Source organism: Emydura macquarii, unplaced genomic scaffold, assembly GCF_026122565.2.
Source record: "Emydura macquarii macquarii isolate MOO-44397 ecotype Brisbane River unplaced genomic scaffold, CSIRO-AGI_Emac_v2 contig_1390, whole genome shotgun sequence".
Taxonomy (NCBI): Eukaryota; Metazoa; Chordata; order Testudines; family Chelidae; genus Emydura; species Emydura macquarii.
The window spans coordinates 14,027,508-14,052,792 of record NW_027131527.1 but is presented as its reverse complement, the minus strand read 5'-3'; the positions used below and the strand labels follow the sequence as shown (position 1 = coordinate 14,052,792).

The following is a 25,285-nucleotide window of genomic DNA, read 5'->3' as shown; positions in this document are numbered from 1 at the left end:
GGGGCAAGGTGCCCCCTCTTCAGCTTGATAGCCTTGCTTCCCTTCTACATACTGTTGCAGTAATTCCCTAAAGTACCACATTAATCCAACAGAAAAAGCTTTTAAAATGCACCTGGTGAGCCAAAAAACGGGCCTCAAATTTGGCGCCATGAAAATTACCCAGCACAGCCAGAGTGAGAGGACAGGTCGTAGCACTGACAAGACTGTCATGGCACTGGGGAGGGAACCCAAGAGTGTGCTGGATGTTAACATTCCTCTACAGCAGTTCTCTGGTTTTCCTTTTTTTTAACTGAAAACACGTTAGTGGAATGTGCACTTCAGTGGCATAGCCTGTGCTTCGTGGTCCAGAGGACACAGGGGATAGGTAGATGCATGGGAGTTTGTTGAGAAGGAGCGCGCAAGAGAGCGATGTCAACATCTGTAAATCACAACTTGACCGAGACCACACACCTGAACCGTAATCCTGTTAGTTGAAGAAAAGGCTAAGGAGGAGAGGCTTGGCTGGTGTGCCGTCAGGCTAGTAACAAAGGAGGATTTAATGAGCTGGTAGCTCGGCCATGGCGAGGCTGGAGTGCAGTATGACTAACTAGAAAGAGTGAGGTGAGCTCATCGGAGAGCCAAAACTCCTGGAGTTTTAAAATCTAAATATATCTTAGGTACAGGGGGTTAGATGAGCAATGAATTCAGAAGCTCAGCAGAAAATGTTTGCAAAATTTAGAATCATTACAGCTCTCAGGGTGGCGTAACCTCGAGAATCTCAAGGTATTTTATGGCAGTGGAGGACTGGGCCGTTTATTCAGGGTGTTTTGTTAGGGACTAACAAATTAGGGGCTAATTTGCCAAAAATATTTTGAAAAACCTATTGCCAGAAGTCAGGCCCCACTCAACCCTTGGAGGTGTATTCAGATGTAAATGATCTTTAGTTTTTGCCCACATCCTGATTCTGAAAGTTCACAGCCTATGAAGTACTTCTTATAACATATAAACAGAATTACATCTATTTATACCAGCAATTCCCAGCTGAGGATGAGGGTTCTGCTGCTGCTTCTGTCCATGGGAGCCATTCTTAGCTTGCTGCAGGGTCAAAGGCCTCTCCACCACTGCTTCTGCCCTTCCACATTAATGAGCTATTCTCAGCCACTGAAGAGCAACCCCCCACCACTCCCCTCCCCTCAGTGCTAATGTCCATTATGCCGAGTCTTTGGACCAGTGCGGTTTGCCAGGATTTTGGCGCTGTATTGTTAACCGTGTTCATCTCCCTTACTGATGATACTACCGTGGCTCAACTCATCAGGGAACTGTCACTCCAAATGCCATCATTCACAGTTTGTTAATTTGGTGCCACTGATCCATGGCACTGAGGTAACATGCTTGACCTCTGGGTGAGCTCAGTTCCTTATTGCAAGTCAGTGAGCTTTCTGGGGTACCTGTGGTCTGACCAACAAGAGAAATGTTCCAAAGACCTTTCCCACCAGAGGTCACACTTGGTTAACAACCTGCGCTAAGAAGCAAGAGAGGCTATCCTTTTAAGAGACTATGAGAAGGCTAATTGAGCTGTCGCTGTGGAAAACTGAGAACTGTAAGAAAGATGGGACTTCTGCCTTGAGACGCTTACAGACTAAGTACACAGCCAAAGATCAGACACAAAGAAGCACTGGGAGCCCCTCAGAATGGTGCTATTGCTGTGTGAGTGAAGTATATGGGCGCTGTTCCGTGATGTTGCACCTGGTTGGTTGTTAGAGGATCTGGAGAAACTTAAGATTTATATCTGGATGCTTATTTGTGGTGCTGCAGTCAGGAGCATGGCATGGGGGGTTTCTGCAGAGCTTTGTGAGAGCCGTGTGTTGTTGCCTTCTGTAGCAGTGCATCAGAAGTGCATGTGGGGGGATGGAATTGGTGTTGGCTAACCTTTGTGGCTCTGTGTAGAGACACAGGAGAACACTTTCTCTTTTCCAAGAACACTGTTGTACAAATGCTTGTTGAACTATAGTTTCATCTGGTGAATAAGATGTTCATTGCTGTCTATAAACACTGGCTTAATCCAGTCCTCACCCATTTGGAAGTATGTTGAGCTTGCAAAAGTAAACAAAAACATGTTTTCAATATTCATATATATGCAGTTTATTTTAAAATTTCATCCTGATCCTCCTGGCCAGCAAAAGCTGGTGGTTCATATTTTATACCTTTGTATAATTGGGCTATAATGATAATGGCACTTCACCAGTGCAAAGTAAAAAGCCAGCCAGGTTGCAGTAGTATGCCTAATGCGAATACCCAGGGCAAAAGAGTGCAACAAAGGAAGTGTAACACCAGCAGCCAGGTTGCACTGTGCCTTTAGCCCATCAGCTGTTTTAAGTAAAATGGAACTATATTTTTATTGGAGGATGAATGCAGGAAGCCCCTGTGATTTGTGTTGTGACAGGTCCATAGTATAAGGTTATGGGCATGTCATTTCCTATCGAACTTGGTTTGTCTGAGAACCCTCAGAAGTTTTGTTTTGTTTTGAATTGATATTCTTGTATTGGGAATGCGAGGAGCGTCTCTTTAGGAAAACTGTTCCCAAATCCATTTAACTTGTGATTTGCAGCATGCCCTTGGTTTCTCCTTTGGAAAAATATCTTTCCTTATCTTGTGCTGGGAGAGAGATGAGTGATATATAAAGAGCCTCTCTGTAAGGAAGGTGTGCATAAACATGCAGTGCTTTATTCCTGGTGGCTTTACCAGCATGAGGCTCTCTTTTTCCAACAGCTACTAATTCTGGAGGTTGTAATGGTGGTAAAGTGCCATTCTTCCTTCCTATGAGGCACCACTTAGTAGTTATTGATTGGAATCTCATTGCTGAAGTGAGTGACCTAATTTTAATTGCAGGGCCTGAAGGTGTTAGTCTAAAAAGGGCTGGTGTCCTGATACAGTACTGCTTTTTGTGACAGTCGTAGATACGTCCATTGCTAAGGTGAGGGGAAAATGGTGTCTTCGTGTCCTATTGCTCTAGCAAGTGTCTTTCACCAAGAAGTAATTATATTACAAGTTCCAAACACCATTTTGGCACAGGATGGGGAGACCAGATAGAAAGTGTGAAAAGAAGGGATTGCGGGGGAGGGTAATAGACACCTCTACCTAAGGCAAAGCCCCCAATATCAGGACTGTCCCTATAAAATCAGGACATCTGGTCACCTTAGCGCAGGACACAGAAGCGCTCACTAAAGAAACAGTGAAAGTAGACAGACTGCCAGTCCATTTATCAAAGTACACAGGTCCTGTTTCAAGGCAGATAAAGCTGTAATAATAAAGCTGCACAAGGATAATTAAGATTCAGCCATGATCTTGTGGCCAACTGGGGGGGGCCATGCTGGGCTGCTTTAAATTGCACCAGGCAGCCAACTGTCCAGGAGGGCCACTGCACAGCAGCTGGGGAGTGCTGGAGTGCAGAGGCACCCTCACGCCCGGGCCATGCTCCCTTTTGTCCAGCCCTGCTCCGGGTGGGACAAGGGTGTAACCTAGTATAAGCTATGCTGGCTTTATGCCAGCAGGGGTTTTCTTCAGGTCAGGGGATTCCTCAGCTGGCTGGTGAAGTGGCTCCTGGCCAGAGTGGTCTTGTGACTCAGGGCCAGTATCATCATCTCAGCCAGTATCAGCCAGACTGAGAATCTGGCCCAATATATTTGCTATGACTGGTTGAGTGAGTGTCTCATGTATTCCAAGACAAACAGGCTGGAGGCTCTGAAACCGCACGACGGAAATCCAAACAGAGGGAGAGAGAGAGAGAAGGCTCTCAGAACCTTTACCACGTAAACTCCTCAGCACTGGGCTTTTCAGACCTTGGGAAGAAAAAAGCTCTTTTCCCACACGATCCTCTGCTTAGGGACTTTAGGCTGCTCTTTGTGAGCATGTTGGCTTCTCATTAGGAGGGCCCACTGGTTCCTGCCACCTTAATCTGATTAGAGAGGGAAAATCCTTCCTGTCAGATTCTCACACTGAGCCAGGTTCAATCTGTAACAGTTACCATTTGGCATTAACGAGGTGGCCTGATTATCCAGTGTCCCAAACCCTGGTTTTGGAAGTAGCTGGAGCCATCAGAGGTAGGAGTTGGGAGAGTGTCACGTATAGTACATGGGCGTTGTTATCAGCTTGGCGTTCGTTGTGCACAGTAGAGCACTGCAGTTGTTAAGGTTCTGTCAGTGTCTCCTTTATCATGATCCAGTGGCCAACTGGGGACCATTTCTGGCTGCACTAAATTGCACCAGGCAGCCCCTTTATTATGAATTCATGCTCGGATCAAACGTATTGACAAATTATCAGTCACTTGCTTATTTACTTTATTTAGTTGCAGATAATGGAAAAAATAGGGTGGCAGATTTTTTTTTGGCTTTGGGAGTTAGATAAAACACCTTATCTCCCCTGATTTGGCTGCCTCTTTATGCTATTCTAATGGATTCATTTTTGTGCGTGTGCATGTGTATGTTTTTTGGGGGAATGTGGATGATTTTCTTTTTAAATCGTTGAATTACTTAACCACTGAAAAGCTAAAATTGCCAGAGATGACCACTCTGGTACTCCAAAATCAGATGACTTGGAGGGAAAACTTGATGAATTTTTTCCACCTGTTTGGCTTGCACTAGAGACCCCATGTGAGAAAGTAGTAAATGAGTAAGGAACAACTACTGACACTTAGAAATCCAGGATGTTTTGTGGCTCATTAAGAAATCAGAATAGACAGGAGGTCAGATTAGATGATCTAATGGTCCCTTCCGGCCTTAAACTGTATCGGATTGTGAAATAGATATGAGTATTAACTATGACCTCTGATAATATGAACTCAGCCCTGTAAATGCCTCTTGCAACAGGAGCACAGATTTGTGTGACTGTTATAGGTCATGCTCATCTTCTATGAGTCTATATATGGGTCAATCATATTTTCAAAAGAGCTCAGCACCGAATGAATCCGTTGTTCTCAGTGCTCCCATAATGTCCCTGAACAATTGTGCAGTGCCAAATATGAGGTGAAATGTTCTCTCTGAGCCCAGAGATAATTGACCAACTTACATACAGAAGTTTGAGATTTGATTACTCTCATCATCTTTGCTGATACCATATATCTAACATTTACATTTTCCGTGCATGCACGTATTATACCATTAGGGCCAGTTTTACAATAGAGCACCCAGCAGCCCTCATTGTTCTCATTGGTGATCCAGTCTAGCAAATCTTATGTTCCTATACAAACCGAAAAGTGAACAGTCACTCAGTAGTTCATTTACGAAGATATATGTATGTGTGATATATTGCAGGTGCACTTAGATTTGTTGTTCACTTACCTTATTATAGCATGATCCTCCAAGAATATTAGCATGGAATATCTGGTAGCACATATCCCTCTTCCTCATCTTCATCCCATTTACTTCTTCTCCCACAGTTGTCTTTCTCTCACCAACCTCTTTTTAAAGCATTTTCTGCAACCAAAAACTTAGTGTAAGCTTGATTATAGAACTGAGATAAATTAGCTAAGTATAAATGCCTATATATGTCCAGAATGGTGTCATCTAGAGATAAATATTTGGTTATCTGTATTGTTATCAAGCTCCTACTTTGTAAAGTTTGTTGCCTGCGGGGCAGATAATATTAGAATTAATGTTAGTACAAAATTTGGCAGTTTCAGTGACAATATAGTTTGTGTGAGAGAGGCACTGTATGGGGGGGGGGGGGGGGGATGGTGGGGATGGGAATTAAGACTGCATCCAACACTGTCTGAGGGACAGAGAAGAGGAAATGTTTTGTACCCAGCTTTGCTTTTCAATCTGTTGTCATTCCACTGAGCTCATGAAGAGGGAATTAACCAATTAAGACTGGGACTCTGAGATTCTAAAGCTGAGGCATGGGAAACGTGAATTTAGGATTAAAGAATAATGCAAAGGAGTTGTTTCCTCCTTTTACCCCAGCATCACCGCCTGCGGCTGCCGCTGGGATTCATATCATAGCAGCAGGATTTGGCCATTCCTCTAAATCCAACTGAATTTCTGAAAGGAGGTTGGATGAGAATGGCCCGTGCTGGGAGGTGAAAGGATGGAAGGTTGTTGGCTTCTTCCCCCTTCATATCCTTCCCCCAATGGAGCAGGAACTTCATCCTGTTCATTGTATGAGGATTTTTTGTTGTATGTGTGCATGAATCTTTAATCCCTTTAAGGAGATTTCATGGAGAACATTGTCACATAAAGGGTGTCATTTTGCTTTTTCCTATGGTGTTCCCATCAGCATTTGTCCACTCACGCTTATATTTTTAATATCAGGCCAGGCCACAAAAGAAGAAAGGGGCTTGCACTCAATACAGAAAATAGTTGGCTATGGCTACATAAATGGACATTAGCATTTATGGGTTGGAGCACAATTGGTTAATAAACTGCTCTTAAGGAAGCTTGAATAGCAAGGAATAGGAGCTGGAGGGAGGATTTGGGGTTTGAATCCAGGTTCTGGTTTGGAGGAAAGGTTCTGGAACAACAAGAACCTACAGAGAACTCAAACAGATAAAACTATATTCTAAAAATACAACCTAACTCAAAGCAACCGGCCACGTTCAGGCAGAGAAGCCTAAGTGTGCGATGTGGCACAAGACCATATTGGCTAGGAGCAAATATTGGCAGCAGGGGAGCTACAGTAGCTGCAGCCAAAGGGAAAAGGAAAAATAAAGAAAAAAGAGTGTGAATTTATAACAAAGAAAACAGAGAGACATGGTAAAAAGCTTGATTCTGTAACGGTTTTGAACAAGCATAGATTAGGAGCCTTGTGGGACTACTCAGTGTCAATCCCTGGTCTGTTATCAGATTTCAGACTCCTGCTCCCTTTTGGTTGGTGCAAAGAATTATAAGAAGCACAGCCAGAATCCTTCCATGGAATTGGAATTTCCACTCTCCCCTAATCTGGGAGAAGGTCCCATCTCTCCCAACTTTCAGGCCACACTGGTTCCCTGTAAGTGCCCCTCAATTAGATTTTTGGGAGTCATCACTGAGTTTGCTTCTGATTTTGGATGTTAAACACCTTTTTCATTTGTGTTTTTAGTGTTCACTGCAGCATTTGATTTGACAGGTGATAGAATTTAGGGTATTTACCCAGAAAGGAATCAATGGTACTATATTCCTCAACTGAGCACAGGAATGAATTGAAGATGAGGTGCAAAGTGATCCATCCACTCAGGTGATTGGATTTAGTTCTCATTCTAGGTTCTGAAAGCTGCCTGCAGAGCTAATCCTGGCATTCTCTCTCTGCCTGCAGAAAGAATTGTGGATATGCTTTCTGCTCAGAGAACTAATTCTGGGCATGTTATCCACCTGCCGAACTGATGCAGTAGGCAGAGTAGAACCAATATCATTAGATTCAAAGATGGTGTAGATGTAACACGAATTTTGCCTTCTGCAGAGGAAAACTGAGTTGCTGGAAGAAGAGTTTCATTTTCTACACCTCTGTGTGTTGGGGTGGGCATGTAGACAAAGATTTCTTTCTCGGGAACTAGACTGCAGCCTACGAATTTTCCCATTGATGTTTTTTCATCAATGCTCTGCATCTACCTACTAAGAAAAGCTGGGTGGCATGATATTTCCAATGAATTTCCTTGATAATACAAAGTTACTTAGTATTTTCCTATTGTTTTGGGTTACTAAGGAAACCTCCTGGCTCAGAGTTCTGCTAGAGGAGTGACTAACACCCACCCATTCTGTCAAGCATTTCATTGTTTGTAAGTGCTCAGCAAAACAGAACTATAGTGAAACTTATTTAGAGATTTTAGAAAAATCAAACCTATTTTGTTTTAACTTGTGATTATCTGGTGATTATGGAAAATAAGCAGAGATTAGGTTCAAAAGAAAAGATTTTCCTCTGGAAGAATCTTGCTGGAGAAATAACTTCCTGAGGATTGGAAGTTTCTAACTCTGGAAAGGGGATTGCCACACTGGGGAAAAGCTTTACAACAATGGGCTTGCACTCATCCTTTCATGTAGTACAATTTTCCTTGACAATCTTATGCAAGATATTGGTGTTTTAATGAAGAATGTTAACCTCCTCAGGCTATTTTTATTTTTTGCCTAATCTTGCAGTGCAGTCACAATGATGAATTTCTGGGATCACAATCGTTTCCGTGATCATAATATCAAAGCTAAAGTATTATTGTGAGTACTTTCAAGGGCCAACTAGCTGAATGTGATGTGGAGGCTCCTATTCAAGCACACATCTTCAGCCATGACTAAGTGAATACAGAAAATGACTATCAAAGTCATCAATACAGTAACTTTACTATTGGAAAGACTTGTTACAAACAGCAGGGACAGTGTTAATCATAGTAGCACAACCAGCTGCATGTAAAGGGCTCCAAGGTATTAGCTACCATTTTTATTTCAAAGTTCATAGACAAGTTTCACTGTATGAGGTGTACACCGAAAGGGACCAGCAAAAATCAGTTATCTAAGAGTCTAGGTTTTTAACTGAAGGTTGAACAAAAATTAATTTTACAGGAAACCTTGGGCCTGATTTTGGGTTCCATAAGAGCTATGATCTTCACAGAAAATAGGAGGAATGGGAAAAGAAAAGAGGCTTTGTACCACCTTTCAGTTTTCTCAATCTCGGACTGGTTGGGAACTTTCCTGGCTCTGATGTAAATCAGAGCAGCCTCAGATAACTGAAATACAGTGGCGTTTTAGCCATACTTCCTACCCCTGATCTTGTGAATATGTGTGATGTAGAATCATTATGCCAGCTCTGTGCCACTCAGGGAATTCCTTTACATTAGGGGTGTTCTGTGGTGGGCACATTCACCTGGGTTATAGCCACGTGCAATGTAAAAGGGTCATAACATAACTTTCAAGCAGACTTCTTTTGTGTGTTTTAAAGTGGTTAACAGAGAGGGTTATGGGTTTGGATAGGAGGCTCTTGTTTTGTTGAGAAGCAGTATTGTCTAGTGGATTGAGATTGGTGCTAGATGCTAGGAAGATCTGACTTGCAGTGCAGTCTTGGACAAACCACTTAATTGCTCTGTGCCTCAGTTTCCTCATCTGCAAAATCTGGATAATAATACTTACCTAGCTCACAGAAGTATTGGGAAAGCAAATTAATTTGTGTGGCACTCAAAAATGTAAGGTGCTATCTAGTGTTAACTCTGAGTATGCTTATTATAGTAAGTAGTGCTTTTGGTCCTACCCCTAAAGATTGAGAAAATATTCTTCTCAAGTCCATATTGGCATGGACATTGGGGCAGAAGACGTTCCTGTGAGATAAACTCACCAAGCTGAATCTGAGATCTGGGATTTTGAAATGTCAGTTATTTTGCTCATTTAGAAAGTTCTGTTTTTTTGGTCAAGTCACTGCTCAAAGATAGTGAAGTCTAGAAAGTTCAAATTTGGGTTGTTGTGGTCATGCAGACCTCTAGTGCCCCTTGCCATGATCACATGTTAGTGACACGTGCTGTATTTGGGAAAATACTTGTTGTGAATTGGGAGCATCAGAATGCTTCTTCATGGTATACAGCAGAATTTTAAGGTTCACCTCCAGAACTAGCCAGCTTCAGAATGGATCTGATGGAACTAGCAAGTTAATCAAGTGCCGAACAGGAGAGATCGTATGCAGTATTTTAATGTTCACTTCCTTGGTCTACTGCACCAGCATCATCCACCACGTCAGCACAGACCTAGGAGTTTTGATGTTACCAATTGCTGTGCAGCCACTCAGGGTCATACCAATTGCTTTTTCTTGCTGTTGGGCACCTAAATCATAGATAGACTGTGGGATTTAAAAAATAATGTTGGTGATAGATTTGTTTATTAAATAGACATGTTGGGTTTGGAAGATATTCCTCATCAAAGCAGTATGAGGGCTAGATATATAAATTACTTGATAAGCTTGATAATAAGAGTTTTACACCAACGGTTTTCATGTAGTCTGCTCCCTCTAACAGATCCTTTTGCTGAGCAGGTATTTGCACAGAGGGATTTTCTTTTAAGACTTTGACTAGCTAATGGTAACAGCAGAGGGCACGAAGAGTCATGCCATTCACTTAATTCTCCTCACATGGCAATGGAAATATTCTCTGGGGCTTGCTCCTAGAAACAAGTGCACAGCAAATTTCAATCAGCAGTAGCCGCTCTGCTTTTCTACTCAGTGCAGGCTTGAGCGTGTTCCAGTCTATTCCAGTGTGTGTGTAACTGTATCTCTCCCATTGATTAGAAAGGAGAGAATAACAGCATCTCCTGGTCAAGGATTCTTCCCACCCCCTTCCCCGCCTTCTGCCCCCTTCAGCTTCAGTCCAAGTTAAAATCATAAGTGTATGTGGCAAAGGATAAATCATCTTTGAGTTGTGGAGACAAAGGAAGGCATTTATTTCACGTGTTGTAGAGAAACAGACTCCCACAAACTGGAAGATTGTTTTTGTTGGTTCAGCCTAAACTTTTTCATGATGTCGAGTTGCAAATTTCTCCCTCCTTCTTTCTCTGCTCTTCTCCCCTTCCAAAGTCTTGTAGCCCATCCTTTCCCTGCCCTCTTTCTTAACCTCCTCTCCCTCCCTGCACTCCAGCCAAGGCCAGCCCAGTTGAGGGGGTGGCGTAAGCTGCCAAAGTGCTTCTTAAGGCACTTCAGGTCAGAGCTGTCAGGTTCAGAAAGGAGCTGGCGTTTGGTGTGCATTTGAAGCTCTGCCAGTTTTCCTCTACTCAACAGGCACGTTAGCCCGAGGGCAGGAGGAGCTTGCTGCGCTGGCATTCCTCCTAGAACCTCTTCCTGGCTGGGGTCAGGCTCATCACATCAGAGAGCAGTGTCCCCCTGCACTCCTTGCCAGTGCAGAAGCTTTTGATTTTGTTCAATCAGTTATATAACCTGGATTTAAAAATATGCTGTGCAGTGTACCCTTGGGCAATTCTGATCCACGTGGTTTTTTAAAAATTAACCTGTAAAAGTCTGGGACTTCCTCCTAGAAACAAGTGCACAGCAAATTCCAGTCAGCAGGAGCTGCTCTGCTTTTCGACTCAGTGCAGACTTGAGTGTGTTCCAGTATATCTATCTATTAGTTATGGGTCTTTTATTTTCGTACTAATGTGCTGTGTAGATTAGTGGTGTCAAACATCCAGCCCGTGGGCCAGATACGGCCCACCAACCGTTTTGGTCCAGCCTCCAGAAGGTACAACGCTGTGAGATGTTGCGGCGTCACATGCTGCCACGAGATCTGTGTACTCCGGCGGCAGCGCGTGGAACGCTGTGTGCACGAGACACAACGCTCCAAAAGGCGGGAGAGGGACAGTGTGGTCTTGGGGCATTGCACAGTACTATAATTCTTAATCATTGATCGATTCTTTTAATCGTAAAATAGTAGTAGTTGTAAAAGTGAATTTACTGCAGTTTGTATATCGCCGATATCTAGCAAATAAAATATAATAGTACATAAAAATGGTTGTGCCTAGTATTTTGATTTATGGTATGTATGGCCCACTTGAAGTACATTTAATTCAAATCTGGCCTGCCATAGCAAATGAGTTTGACACCTCTGGTGTAGATACTACCCTGATCTCTATCTGGTGGTAGAAAATTAGATTTCTGCTTTAGCACCTATGTACATAAAAGGTAGGCACTACTAGCTGATGCTCTGTTAGAGCAGCAGTCATCTGGAGTTGACTTTAGACTGAAGTTGCTTCTGCACATAGATAGCTATCAAGGTGGGGGTTTAAGATCCCAAAACATTCCTTTAAAAAAAGAGTAGGGATAAAATTCCCTCTCAGTAAAATGGTTTCCAGTTGTCCTACTTTTTACACAATTTATTTCTGAGCCGGTAATGGCGACGACAATTGCCCATAGGCACTGCACTTCTAAGATCAAATTTGAGTTCATTGCTTTGTGAAACACATTTGAGATATATATTAATTTAGTATGAAATGTGTCATACTCAATCCAGTTCTCTTCTACTTCCCAGTGCCAGGATATTTTCCATGTCTGTAAGTAGCTAGTGCAGTTTGGATCACTGTGTTGCTCAGGATAGAACTGCTCTCAAACAGACACTCAGATCTTGGTGCTTAGATATTACGGTGATGAATATGCTAGAAATACCAAGGTGAATAGATAACTACTTGTTACCCTCAGAGAACCAAGCTTTCTTTTTCCAATAAGAAAGGTTAAGCAAGTAATTACTAATAAGATTTCATTATTTTTACAAAATATACTTCAAAATGCTTACTAATATGCTATGAAATATTACCACAGCTCTACTGAACTACATTTGCTGAATACATTATCAGAGAACATTTTGTGATGTATTATCCTTGCTGTTTTGTTTGGCTTGTTTGCTTGCTTACTGCACTTGCTGAATAAGGACCCACTTGTGCAAACACTGCTCACATGAGTAGTCAGTCTCACAGGAAGCGCTGAAACAACACGTGTGTGAGCAAGAGCTGCAGGACTAGGCCCTAAATGTCTTAGGCAACTTGCAGCTTGTTGCATGTGGCCAGACTGCTGAGTGCATAGGAGTCCCATTGACTTTAATTGTGTCTGCCTGTGTACAGCAAGTTGCAGGATCAGGGCTTAAATGACTCCTTTGCATACATCAGTAATTCTCAGGGGTTTTATTAATCATTGGAGAGAACTAGCAAGGTTGTATTGTATTCAAAATTGACTTACACTCCAGCTTTTTTACTGATGCCATTTCAAACGCAAAATAAATGTATCAATTCTAGATTCCATACATTAAAAAGTATTCGTGTAGTCTGGAAAATTGCAATTCTGGATTCATACAACATCTGTCTGAATTTTTAGAGAGTCCACAATTTTAGCCATCAAAAGAGAAAAGTCTCATAAATCTGGATTACATATTTAAAATATTCTTATAGTCTGGAAATTTATGAAAGAGTAAAGGAAAAATATTTCTCTTTTGGATGAAATAAGGAAAATATTTAAATTAGCTTACTATTTTTACTGGTATACTGTACATTTTTTTACTGACTGTTACTGACAGTCAGTTTGAAATATATTTCCTGATAGTTGGCAACCCAGTTTAAACCTTTTGCTTAAATCTGAAGGAGAAGATGAGAGGACTCTGGCTTTTGTACTTTAGTTGGGAGACTGTGGAACTTGCAAAGAACTCTAACAGCTTTGGAACCTTTCCTACCCCCACTCCAGCTGTGTGCCCCCATCCATAGCAAGGCTAACCTGATCAGCATTTGAAAAAGGCAAGTCTGATGTTTTAAAAATCAAAATATTTTATGGACCAGTTTTGCTGCCAAATTCACATCTGTTTTGCGGATGGGTAAGGGCCACAGATGTCTCTCTTGCATTTGTATATATTTTGTCACTGGAGCTGCACGCACAGACTAACTTTCTTGGCATCTGTGCAAGTGTTTTGCTCAGTGGCTGACTTCATTAACGACAACATTTTAAAGAGCATTTTCAGTATTTCAGACTATATTCTCTAACTTTTCAGACAGCTCCCTTTATGTTTCCACCAGGATAGTTGGTTTGGATTAACTACATCTCCCAGAAGCCAATAGTATATTAGAGAAATTGTACTGGGATGCATGTGCATTAGTCTAAAATTTCATTCTGGGTAGCTCCTTGCTGTACGACTCTCCAATAGCCTTCAAAAGAAAGAACAAATAGGCTACTGGGGAGAATAGCAGTAGCAAGGTTTTAAAAAAAATCTTCAGACCCAGCCCTCTGAGATCTGCAAAACTTGAGCTTCATGATAATTTTTGTTGGGCCAGGTAATAAATTGATGAAATCTACCACATATAGATTATTTCATGAGATAAATAAGCATACAGAGTACCTGCACATGTCAATGCTCTTTTCTACTTCAGTGAACTATTTCCTGTGCCCCTAAAGCTGTCCCTATAGCTTGGTGAAATAGTGAAAGAAAAGCCTTCCTTGAATTATGGAAGGCAAGGACCACTGGGAGTAGCAGTAAGAATTCAGACACTGGATTTGTCCCTCTTAAAGATGACCTGCAAAGAATAAACTTTGGTTTTGTCCCTTTCTCCATGAAGTATAATGGAAGTTTGAGGGCCAAGATCTTTAAAAGTGACTAGTGATTTTTTGGTGCACAATCTGAGACAATTTACAGGGGCCTGATTATCAGAACAGAGGAGAGGCACTGCTCAGCAATGTCTGAATATTAGATTCTTTTAATGTGTCTCAAGTTGGGCACCCAAAAAACGAGATACCCAAAATCACTCGTAACTTTTGAAAGTCTTGGCTGATTTAAAAAAAAAAAAATTATTTCCTGCTTGTATTTACCTTAGAAATTTAAAGAATGTCATGTCATTTCCTCTCTGTTTTTGTTGGCGGCATCTGGTATGTTTTGAGACCTTTATTAAACTTTAACTGTAAGATGCTGGGTATTACATTTTAAGAAACAGATATTTTCTTCTGGCTGTTTTATAGCACATAGGAGTGAAACAAACAAAACCTCTAAACAAATAGTTCTAAACAATCTGAATAAAAATAACTTCCCCTCATTCCATCAGTTTTCACCTGCGTGGTATATGTAATGTCATGATCCTATTAATTCTCAAGCTGTCCATAGGGTCTTCCAGGAAAAACAGGGTAGACAAGAGCTGCTTTTAAAAATATGTGGAAGGAAACGTTTTTTGAAGCTGATGGGGAAACCCAGTGCTTAATTTGTTGGCACCTCTAGGCTTAGCAGTTCATGGCCCTAGCACCTCTGGGCTTGCCACATCCATTGTGAAAGTAAAACAATTGCTTAAGCCCCAGTACCTAATTGCTTGAGCCCTGGCATCTCTTATATTACAAATTAAGCACTGGGAAATACCATTGCAGGCCTCCTTTATACATCCTAGAAAGGGGGAAGAAAAGGCAACAAACCCATTTTTTTTTTATTTGCAGGTTTCCTTTAACTACAAATGTTGAGATATTCTACCTTATGCTTCCTAAGGAGATCCTGGCCTTTTAAAATATATTGTCTTTTCATTTGGATTCCTTCTTGGCATGTGAATTGGTAGGTCAGATTTAACAAGCTATCATAACTGATGTGGACTTTCAGAATACTAATTCACTCAGCTTAATAAAATCATGTACCTCTCACCGAAATGTCATTTTTCGCCATAAAATGTGAGGATGTTAGTACATGAAACATTTTCTTCCACTGGATGAATTCAGACTCTTCACTGGTGGCAACCACTCATTGCAGGATGATCTGAGGTTGATGCAATTGCCATGGGAAATGTAGCTGTTCTGGAGTCTGTTGACGATACAGTGATGTCATCAGACAGCAAAGCACCTAATCATTTGGAAATTTTGCTTTTTAAAAATGGATCATTTATTAAAAAGAAGAAAGACACTAACTCTGCACCTGGCCAGGCATGACCTTGTAACTCAGAATAGGAGTGAGGAAAGGAGGGGAAGTAGGGTTAGGCTTGGCTTTGGGGCTATGTTTAAATGTCGCTATGGAGACTGTTCAAACAGTGTGTGTGTAGATGTGTGTGTTTGTGTGTTTAAATATTTATTTGGTGTTACATCTTTTGAAGAGAGTCTGTCTCTTGCCCTCTGTGGAGACAATCAGCCCACTATGTTCCAGAAATGAAAGGCATTTTAATGTGGGTTATGTGATAGGCGCCCCGGAAAGGAAGGATATTCTACCCTTGTCATCCTGCCGTTGGTTTTACTTCAAAATGTTTTTCTTCAAATGAAGCAAGGGAAGATTATTTTAACCATTTCCTGCTCACGTGAGGCATGTAAGTTCCCATCCCGAACTAGAGGACTTCATAAGATGAATGCGTAGCAAATATGAGAAAGGAAGGGAGGGGCGAAGCACTGGGAGGAGAGAGAAGGTGGTCTGGTGAGACCTCAGGGAGTGAGTTGGAACAGATTGAATTCAGCCTGCTTTGTTCAAGGAGAGGGCGAGGAAGGGGCTTGTATACTGTAGGGGGGAGGTGAGAGAGAGAGGGGCTGCAATCACATCTGCAGTCTAGCAAGTTTCCTTTGTATTATACTATGGTGTGCGTGGGACATTTCTGTCAACTGCCCCTCAGAAATAACCCCGGATAGGATCTTTTGGCAGTGGCAGAAAGACAATTTTGCCAGCAAAACCCAAAACAGCACAGGATGCTGTGCTGGAAGAGAGACTCTGAAATCTTCTTATCAGAGGTTCTTCCTGATTTTTTGCCATGGGGGATGGGTGTGAAATGCTTTTGGATGGGGTAGGGCAGTGATGTATCAAAGCAATAATGCACATTCTAAAGCACTAACTGGTCAATCCACCCAGTTGAATTGCTGGACTTACAAAACTTTCCAGACTCTGCATAATCCTTGACCGCCCCTAGCATGGACAAGGGCCTGAATCCAGCATGCTTGGATAGTAGCACATCCATACTGTTTTTGTCTCCTTCAGTTGAGAGTGATATGAGGTGTCTCCTTTCTGGGCCTACACCCCCAATAGTGGGCTGGTATTACTCACTGCTTAACAAGTACAATGCCTTTTTCCTTCAAGGAGTTAGCAACCAGGCCCTTTTGGAGAGGGAACCACCAGGGACAGATTTAGGGGCAGGAGACCCAGGTGACCACCTGGGGTGCCGGGTTTGCAGGGGGTGCCAGGTTTGGGGTGTTGTTTTTGTTTTTAGCAACAAAAGGGAAAATAGAAGGTTTGAAGTAAAAGGTTTCAGGTGTTCTGTGAAATGGGCTACAAGTGCAATAAAAAACAAGATATTCAACAGCTTAACAAATGGAGGGGGGGCACCAAAGTCACTTCTCGCCTGGGGTGCTATTTGATCTTGGGCTAGTCCTGGGAACCACTGCTTTGCAGGTTGACTGCGTTGTGTTCCCAAAGCGGGATTTCAAATGCAGGTAATTAAAGCCATGCACAGAAATACCTGCTAAATAAAAGGCTGTTACACTGCATTCCCTGAACTGGAATCCTTCCCCCAAACGAGAACTACTACCTCAAATAGCAATCTGTATATATGTAGGCATAGGAGCTCAGAACAAAGACCTAGTTAATATACTGGCAGTCATGTGAGGGGAAAGAGGAGTACAGCTGGCACTGCTGTATTCAGTATTTGGAAATTAAAGAACATGCTACTCTGTCACACAAGGCTGGAATATATCCTTGAGGTATCAGTCAGCAGGAAATCTCTGGACTATGACCAAATAGTCCCATGGGATAAAAGAGGTTAACAAGCTGATGAACCTTCAGCGAACCTTCAGCAAGATACTGCTCCTCATACCAGCTCCATCTGTACAGGGATCAGCAGTTACTAGAAGTGTTATTTTCAAAAGACAATTGCAAGAGAGACAAAACATGAAATTGCTTTTTAAAAACGTTGTCTGACAGTACCTCCTCTTTATTGATCTAAATGGGTGCAGTGGATCATTGTCACATGAAGAAAGCTAGCAGATCCCTCTGTACTGTCACAGAATCTGGAGAGATTTACCTGTTGTTCTAGGAAGGGGATTTCAAAAGCCATTTGCTTTTTTTTTTTTTTTTTTTTTTTTAAATAGCTGGGGTTGTTTTTAACTTTATTTTCTATTTTGTTTTTCTCCATAGGTGGATGAAATTTACCATGATGAGTCCCTGGGGGTTCACATTAATATTGTCCTGGTCAGAATGATCATGGTGGGATACAGACAGGTAAATATAGGGGTGGAGTAAGCAGAAGATGCTGTCTAGGGGGTCACAATACACAGTATGCTCAGACTTGGACTGAGGGATGCAATGGGCTTCCAGATTGGGTTATGTCTATAAAAACAACACCTCAGCTAACTTTCCTGTCTGTCTGCACCCACTGCTTTCCAACTGGTGTGTATGTCTGGGGAGATGACTCAGGTTTTTTCAGTCTAGTTATATATTAGTGTTTGAATTAGAAATCCTCTCCCTCACAGCCAAGCTTCTCCTTGAACCAGTCCTCTGTGCATATGTGTGTAATATCAAAATCTGTTGCCATAGAAATGACTGGGATCTCACAAAGTCAGCAATCACCATTGTAACTTCAGCACAGGACCTGCTAGGATGGAAAAACAAAGGAGCAAATGCTTTACTTTAAATGCAGATACAATTATTCTTGTTCAAAATAACTTATGCAGTACAGTGCTGTAAGTTCGCACAGTGCTTTAGAAAGAGAGTAAGGCGAGTTCCCTGCTATGAAGAGCTATTTTCGATCTTTTGCTAAAGTGTGAAAGGCAAATAGGTTTCTGTTCAACACGAAATATTGCCAGAGTTCCATTCCCTCTTTAAGCAGCCGTCACATGCTGTGGCTTTGCCAAACTGAAACAAAACTATCTTGAATCTCTCTCAGTTTCACGTGAGACTTGCTGAAATTCCTAGACTCCAAAGATTTTCCTTCTATAGAAGGCAGACATGAGGACATCTCAGCCCTACAGTACCCCTGTGTTTTTGATTGAGAGCTCTTACCCTCCCCCCTCACCACTGCTGCTGACTACAGCTCTGAGCTGGCTTGGGATGGGGTAGGGCAGGAGGGTTAATCTCTCAGTAATTAACATCTTATTTGGTTAGCCGAGGTTAATTTTTGGTTGCAGGGATTTTCTGTCACACCACTGTGCAGAGGAGAAGCAGCTTTTTGGACTGGTTCTGTGGAGTTGGCCATTTGTTTTGCTATCACTATAACTTGTTTTGAGCTCTTCACCAAGACAAAGAGCAACATGGAGGGTGTGTGTGTAGTTGTCTGTAGAAAGAGCCAAGGCACAATACTCACCTCTTGTCCTTTAGCAGGGAATTAAGTGCACAGCAACAATGTGGTTTACTGTCTAATGACAGTAATAATTAGCACTTACATAAGCCCCAATTCAGAAAAATGTTGCTATTCTGGACAGCACTTAGGCATATGCTCAAGTCCCATTGAATGCCAGTGAAGCACATGCTATCTTGAATGGGGATGGACATACAGACTTAATGAAATGCTTTCCCAAATTGAGGCCTTGTGATTCACCTCTCCAACGCATGGGATAAGTGTTAACTAATCCTTACAACAGTCCATCAGATAGCTGTTTTAATTCCTATTTTACAAATGGGGAAATCAAAGCACAGATAGGTTAGGTGAACTGCCCAGGTCACACAGTGAATCAGTGTCAGGGCCAGGACTAGAGTCAGGCTTAGTTTGCTGCTCTGTCCACTGGACAACATTGCCTCCTAGTGAGTGGGAGTCAAGTCTCATGGATTCAAATCCTGATTTTGTCACTTACTTGCTGTGTGATCTTAGACCACTCTGTGCCTGTTTACCAATCTGTAAATATAATACTTAAATCACAGGGCTGGTCAGCTGATGTGAGCACTGAGATCCTCTCATTAAATGTGCTATAATGTATAGCATAAGCATGAAGTGTTGTGAGGATTCTAACAAAATGCATTCTCTGAGGTTTTGAACACCTTTAACACATTTAAGGAGTCAAATGGAATGTCTGCCCGACCAGCATAGCTATGTTGGCATAGCTGTGTTGCCATAGTTCTGCAACCTAGACGCAGCCTACATCGATGGAAGGGTTTTTCTGTCTGTGTATAGCCCTACTGCTGGACTGAAGCAAACAGAGATGTTATGAGCTGCAGCAGATACAGATCACCAGCATTTCCTGGTAAATATCTGAGTACTACAGAAATATTCTTGGTGAGCAGAAACTGCATCCCTCCTGAGATGGTGAGCACCGTTTCCTGGGTATATGAGGAAAAGATTGAGGCAGCCACAGTGTGGCAAGTACCCCCAGGCAGTTGACAACAGAAGATCATTTCCATTTGAGGAAGGAGATGGAGTGTCTGGCTTCTCAGCTAAAGGCTTAATGCTTGCCTCTACTTGGTGATGATATACTGAAGTTGCAAGGGAGTTAAAAGCAGAAGGTGACAGCCAAGAATTTGGAGATGGTGGGTGTGATGTTTTGGAGTTCACCCAGGCTGGTAAGATTCAGTTGCTGTCTGCCTTGTAAACCTGACTGTACAGCTTTGGTTCGGAGCTCTGACCCGCAACAGCTAGCCAGCAGTTCTCAAGCCTCACCCTGGCTTTGCCCAAACTAGTTACTCCTTGCAGGCTGAGCATAGTATCTTCTCAGCCGCAAATTTGCCCCCAAATCGTCCTACTGCAGGGACCAGTCCCTCTCACTGGATCCTCCCAGAGAAAGTGTTTAGGCTGTCTGCCTTTACAGAGACAGTAAAACACTCCACCTGGTTAGCTTGCGTAGAGGCACACAGCTTACTGTACTTAGGACTCATGAATTATAATGAAAGCAAAACACATTTATTGGCAAAAGTATCATGGATTAAGTGATACCAAGTAAAAGGGATAAAGGTAGAGATGGTTACAAGGAAATAAAAGTGAAAACACGCATCTAAAAAACTAAAACTTAATCTAGCATGATATAGTCTTTGTTCAAGATGGTTTCTCTCACACACTGTCTCCTTTCCAGCTTTTGCTGGCTGGACTGGCCAGGCCAGGACACATCACAGAGATCAAATGACTTGGTTCTTGTCTTTTAAGGTGAAGGATATAGATGAAGTCTCTCTCTCTCTCTGTTCCTTATATATATGTCTATATATATCCCCAAAGAAATGTTTTGGTCTTATAAGTCAGGAAAGCTTCCTGGGAATTCAGTCTTCTGTGTCTCTCTGGTGTGGAAGAGCTATGTTCATTCTGTCTCTCTTGAGCTCAGGAACAGGATAACTTCCGCTGGTTTTACCTTAATGTCTTTGTTTACTGATAATATGTAAATTGAGGTAAACGCACATTCCTTTGTCTAGGACAGATCTGTTTATCACCTTCACCAAGGCTAGGCTGTCTAGTCTTAAACGTGTTCTAATTACATCATCTGGAGGGAATTCATGACTTCACATATACTGTTAACACATGCATTTTGCAATGACATTAATAACCAGCATGTTGTTAGCTTTCATATTATACCTCACAAAGTATATTTTGTACGAATATCATTGCAGTAGTGTGTAGGGTGTGAATAAAGGGGTGCCTAGGGTCACAGTGGTGTGGAAAACCTCAGGACTTAATTTTGGGTGATTTAGCCTCCTAAATCGCTGCTTTGTGGAAGCCTGTTTGATTCCTCAAGATACATTGTTGGTTGTGTTCAGGAGATGACAAGGAGGCAATGCCCAGATGTTTGAATGCGAGTCTCAGGAAAAGCTTAATCACTCAGTAGTGAACTTTTGCTACTGGACTCCTCACATAGCCCTTGGCTGATAACGTGGCACAGCTTAAATGTGTGTAGTACTATTTCTTTATCACTAATGGTAAAGCTTCCACCTGTCCCAAGAATTGCAAGACAGTCCCCTAGTGTTTCTGCCCCCTGATCTGCACTTTGCAGGATAAAAACTTAAACAAAAAGTGAAATTACAGAAAAAGCTATATTTCTTATATTCTGAAAGCTGTTCCACTTCATTAGCTAGCTAATAACCAGGGAAGTCTATGGAGCTGTTTGCAAAGCAGTGGTACTGTAAGAATACAGGCATTTGTGATAAGTATATTGTTATGGAGATTTTGCAAAATTGGTTTCCCCAATAAATCATTTACTTGGGCAAGAAAAAAAATAAAATCAAGGAAACTGCTTTAACTGAGTCACTGAGCATCTCAAACCCTGATTTCTATGAGGGTATCTTCAGGGCCTAGATTTTTAAATTTATTTAGGCATTCCTCTGCTCAGTGTTGCCAGGCCTAAAAAATTTAGTCAGCTGCAGCTCATTTTCTTAAATGACTTAGCCTTCTAAGTCACAGACTTAGCTATCTAAGGGCCAGTCTACACTACAAAATTAAGTCCACCTGAGTTATGTTGACGTACAGCCACCGCAGTAATTAAATTGCTTTTGCATGTCCACACTATGCTCCTTGCCAGCAGTATGTGTCTTCACTACCAGCACTTGCAACAATGCAGAGAGCAGTGCATTGTGAGTAGTTATCCCAGTGTGCAACTTGCTGCCATCTAGCGCAAGGTGTTTTGGGAAGGGTTTGTAGTGCCTCTTGGGGGCAAACAAATTGTGCAGGGCTGACTGGGAACATGGTTTCAACATTCCATGATGCAGTTTTCTCCATCCTGTGATTTTATCTGCATCCTATAATGTTTTGCACCTCTTTTCAAAAGACCCACAAACCTGCGCGTCCGCCATCTCTGGGAGAAGCATGGATTCTGCACAGCTCTGAACAGTTATGACAAACATTGCAAGCACAACGTGCCTGATCCTGCAGTATTTGCAGAGCCACCAGAGGAGCCACAGGGAAGATGATGATTCCTTGGAGGCTAGCTTGCTGTGGGACATAGAAAGAAATAATTCAAGGTTGTTTTTGGCATTCATGGAGCAGCTGCCAACAGTGGAATGCCGGTTCTGGGCTCGAGAAACCAGAACTGACCAGTGGGTTCAAATCGTTATGCAGGTATGGCATGATGAGCAGTGGCTACAGAACTTTCGGATGCACAAAGCCATCTTCCTGGAACTGTGTGCAGAATTTGCCCTAGCACTGTGATGCAAGGATACCAAAACGAGAGCTGCACTGACAGTGGAGAATCAAGTGGCAATCACTGTGTAGAAGCTTGTAATGCCAGATTTCTACCGATTAGTCGGGAATGAATTTGGACTGTTGGGTGTTGCAAGTGTTCAGGGCCATTAATTGATCCTGCTACAAAGGACTGTGACTCTAGGCAATGTGCAGGACATAGTGGATGGTTTTGCAGAAATGTAGTTCCTGAATTGCAGTGGGTCAATAGAAGGCATGCATATCCCTATTTTGGCACCAGACCACGTTGCCACAGAGTACATCGATAGAAAGGGCTACTTTTCTGTGATATTGCAAGTGCTGGTGGATCATCAGGGACGTTTTACTGACATCAGAGCAGGGTGGTCAGGGAAGGTACATGACTCACGCATCTTTAAGAACATAGGCCTGTATGGAAAGCTGCAAACAGGGACTTTCTTTCCAGACCAGAGGATTACTACTGGGGATGTTGAAATTACAATAGTGATCCTGGGAGACCCAGCCTACCACTTACTCTCATGGCTCCCATTACTCCTGTATACCAGTCACTTCAACAGCAACAAGGAGCGCTTCAACTATAGGCTTAGCAGGTGCAGAATGACTGTTGAATGTGCCTTTGGCTGTTTGAAAGGCTGCTGACGCTGTCTACTCACAAGATTAGACCAGTGGAAAAGATATCCAAATGGATATTTTAGCTGCCTGCTCTGTGCTTCATAATATCTGTGAAGCAAAGAGGGAAAAGTTTCCACCGGGGTAGAGGGCAGAGCAGCCAGATATCAGGGCTGTAAGAAAAGATCAACGGGGAGCTGTACGATGCAGGGAGGCTTTGAAAGGCCATTTTAATAGTGAGCCACAGTAATGTGTGTTGCTGTAATGTGCTCTGCCTGGCATTGTTTTTTTGCACCATGGTATGAATCTTGTAATGAGTGCTATATGTGTAGTAACATTGCAAATGCACCTATTGCTATTATCATATGCAGCTGAATGATGTCAGCCCCAGCCATGCTGTGAATTAATAAAGATGAATTAAGTATCCATAAATAGACCTTTATTCCAACCCATGCAAACAGCCATATTTATAACTGAAAGAAACTTTATAAGTACAGGGAAAAGAACTTTTGAAGGGAAAGAACAGTCATTTTCATTTCACAAACACATATACCAACCGTGGCTCTCACAGATCAGTGTATATGTGGCTGTGATTGTCTGTGCATTCCCCTTGTGTGGAGTTGTAGGGGTAGTGCAGTGGCCCTGCATGCCATGTGGATGTCACATAGGCCTTGCAGTGCTGAGCAGAGCAACACCTAAATCCTTTAAAAATCTGGGCACAGGTCCCTATGCGGGAAGGGATGTGTAAACTAGTGAGCAGTTTCACTAGTCAGAAAATGAAAACAAAGCTCCAAGTATTAGTCCTTTTTCAGGCCGTTTCTTCAAGGTTTATAATCTACCAGTCACACATACAAAAAGCAAATCAAGTAAAAATTACAGGGCAATAGTTCTCAGAGGCTTTAGTCAGCCAGAAGTGGAAAAGACACAACCTTCCTCTTAGATGCAGTTTCCCCTTCTTTTTATGCTCTGCTCTCAAGAAGCAATGTGAGCAATTGGGAGCTGCTAGCCTTTTACAGGCCTGCAGTACCTTTACGTTGGCACAGGATAGCTTAATGTCTAAGTGTCGAGTTGTGAATTAGAAGCCACAGGTTGCAATCCTGACAGGGCTGACTCAGCCCTTCATCCTTCTACAATACATTGAGTTCCATGCAGTTTACTGTGTATGGTTCATCTGAACAAGATCTTAAAAATCAAGGTCCTTTTTGCTGTGTACGAAGATCTTGCCTGTATTTTCATAAGATTAGGCACTTACCTTGGAGTCTTTGTCCAACATTACCCCTCCCCATACTGCTATACTGTTCACTGTGTTCTAGACAGCCTCCATTCCTGGGGATGCTGCATGTCTTTAATTTTGGAGGGGTGGGGTGCGGGGTTCAGATGCAAGGTGGTGTGCAAGGAAGAGTCTTTCCACCCAATGTGTCTGGGTTTTTTTGTTTTTTTTGTCTCCTTCCTCTGAAGCAGCAGATATGGCCATGACTGGAGATGGGACACTGGGAAGAGTGGGACAGGGGTCTGAGGTGGCACCAAGTATTTTCTCTCTCTGCTTGGCTGGCTGTTCTTGCTAACATGCTCAGGGTCTAACTGATCACCATTTGTAGGGTTGGGAAGGAATTTCCCCCCAGGTCAGATTGGCAGTGATCTTGGGGTTTGTTTCCCTTCCTCTGCAGCGTGGGATGCAGGTCACTTGCCATCTGGGTACATCTTCATCAGTTCCCTGCCATTTGAGGGGCTTTGGGCACTGGTGCACCTTGGTCCCGCCTATTGTCTCCCTGCGGCACTCCTGAGGGTTGTCTAATTTCAGCTGTTGGGTTTAATGTGCAGGTGCAGGGTGGTGTTTTGTGGCCTGTGATGTAAAGGAGGTCAGACTAGATGATCTGGTGGTCCCCTCTTGCCTTAAATTATGATTCTTTGAAATGTAAAATACTATAATTTTATGGTAAATGTTACGGAAACTCTATCTGGAGATCTTCCTTACCACCTACTCCAAAATTCTAGACAGGTTTATTGTCTCTCAATAATACCACTCCTTCCTTTTTTTTAACCCCAGTCAGTCAGCCTGATAGAGCGGGGAAACCCATCTCGGAGCTTGGAGCAGGTCTGCCGCTGGGCCCATTCTCAGCAGCGCTCGGACCCAGACCATGCTGAATACCATGACCATGCTGTATTCCTCACCAGGCAAGATTTTGGTCCTGCAGGTATGCAAGGTACTGTATTAATCTCAATCAGGTATATGTAGTTTGCTG

General features: G+C 42.5%; 1 protein-coding gene across 1 annotated transcript in view; it reads left to right on the top strand.

Moving 5' to 3' along the window:
• ADAMTS14 (ADAM metallopeptidase with thrombospondin type 1 motif 14) overlaps positions 1-25,285 on the top strand; it is a 102,931-nt gene that overhangs the window by 35,124 nt on the left and 42,522 nt on the right. Inside the window, exons 5-6 of the mRNA XM_067552955.1 lie at positions 17,507-17,590; positions 25,090-25,246. Of these exons, the coding sequence (XP_067409056.1) occupies positions 17,507-17,590; positions 25,090-25,246 (241 nt within the window). The remainder of the gene's footprint in view (positions 1-17,506; positions 17,591-25,089; positions 25,247-25,285) is intronic.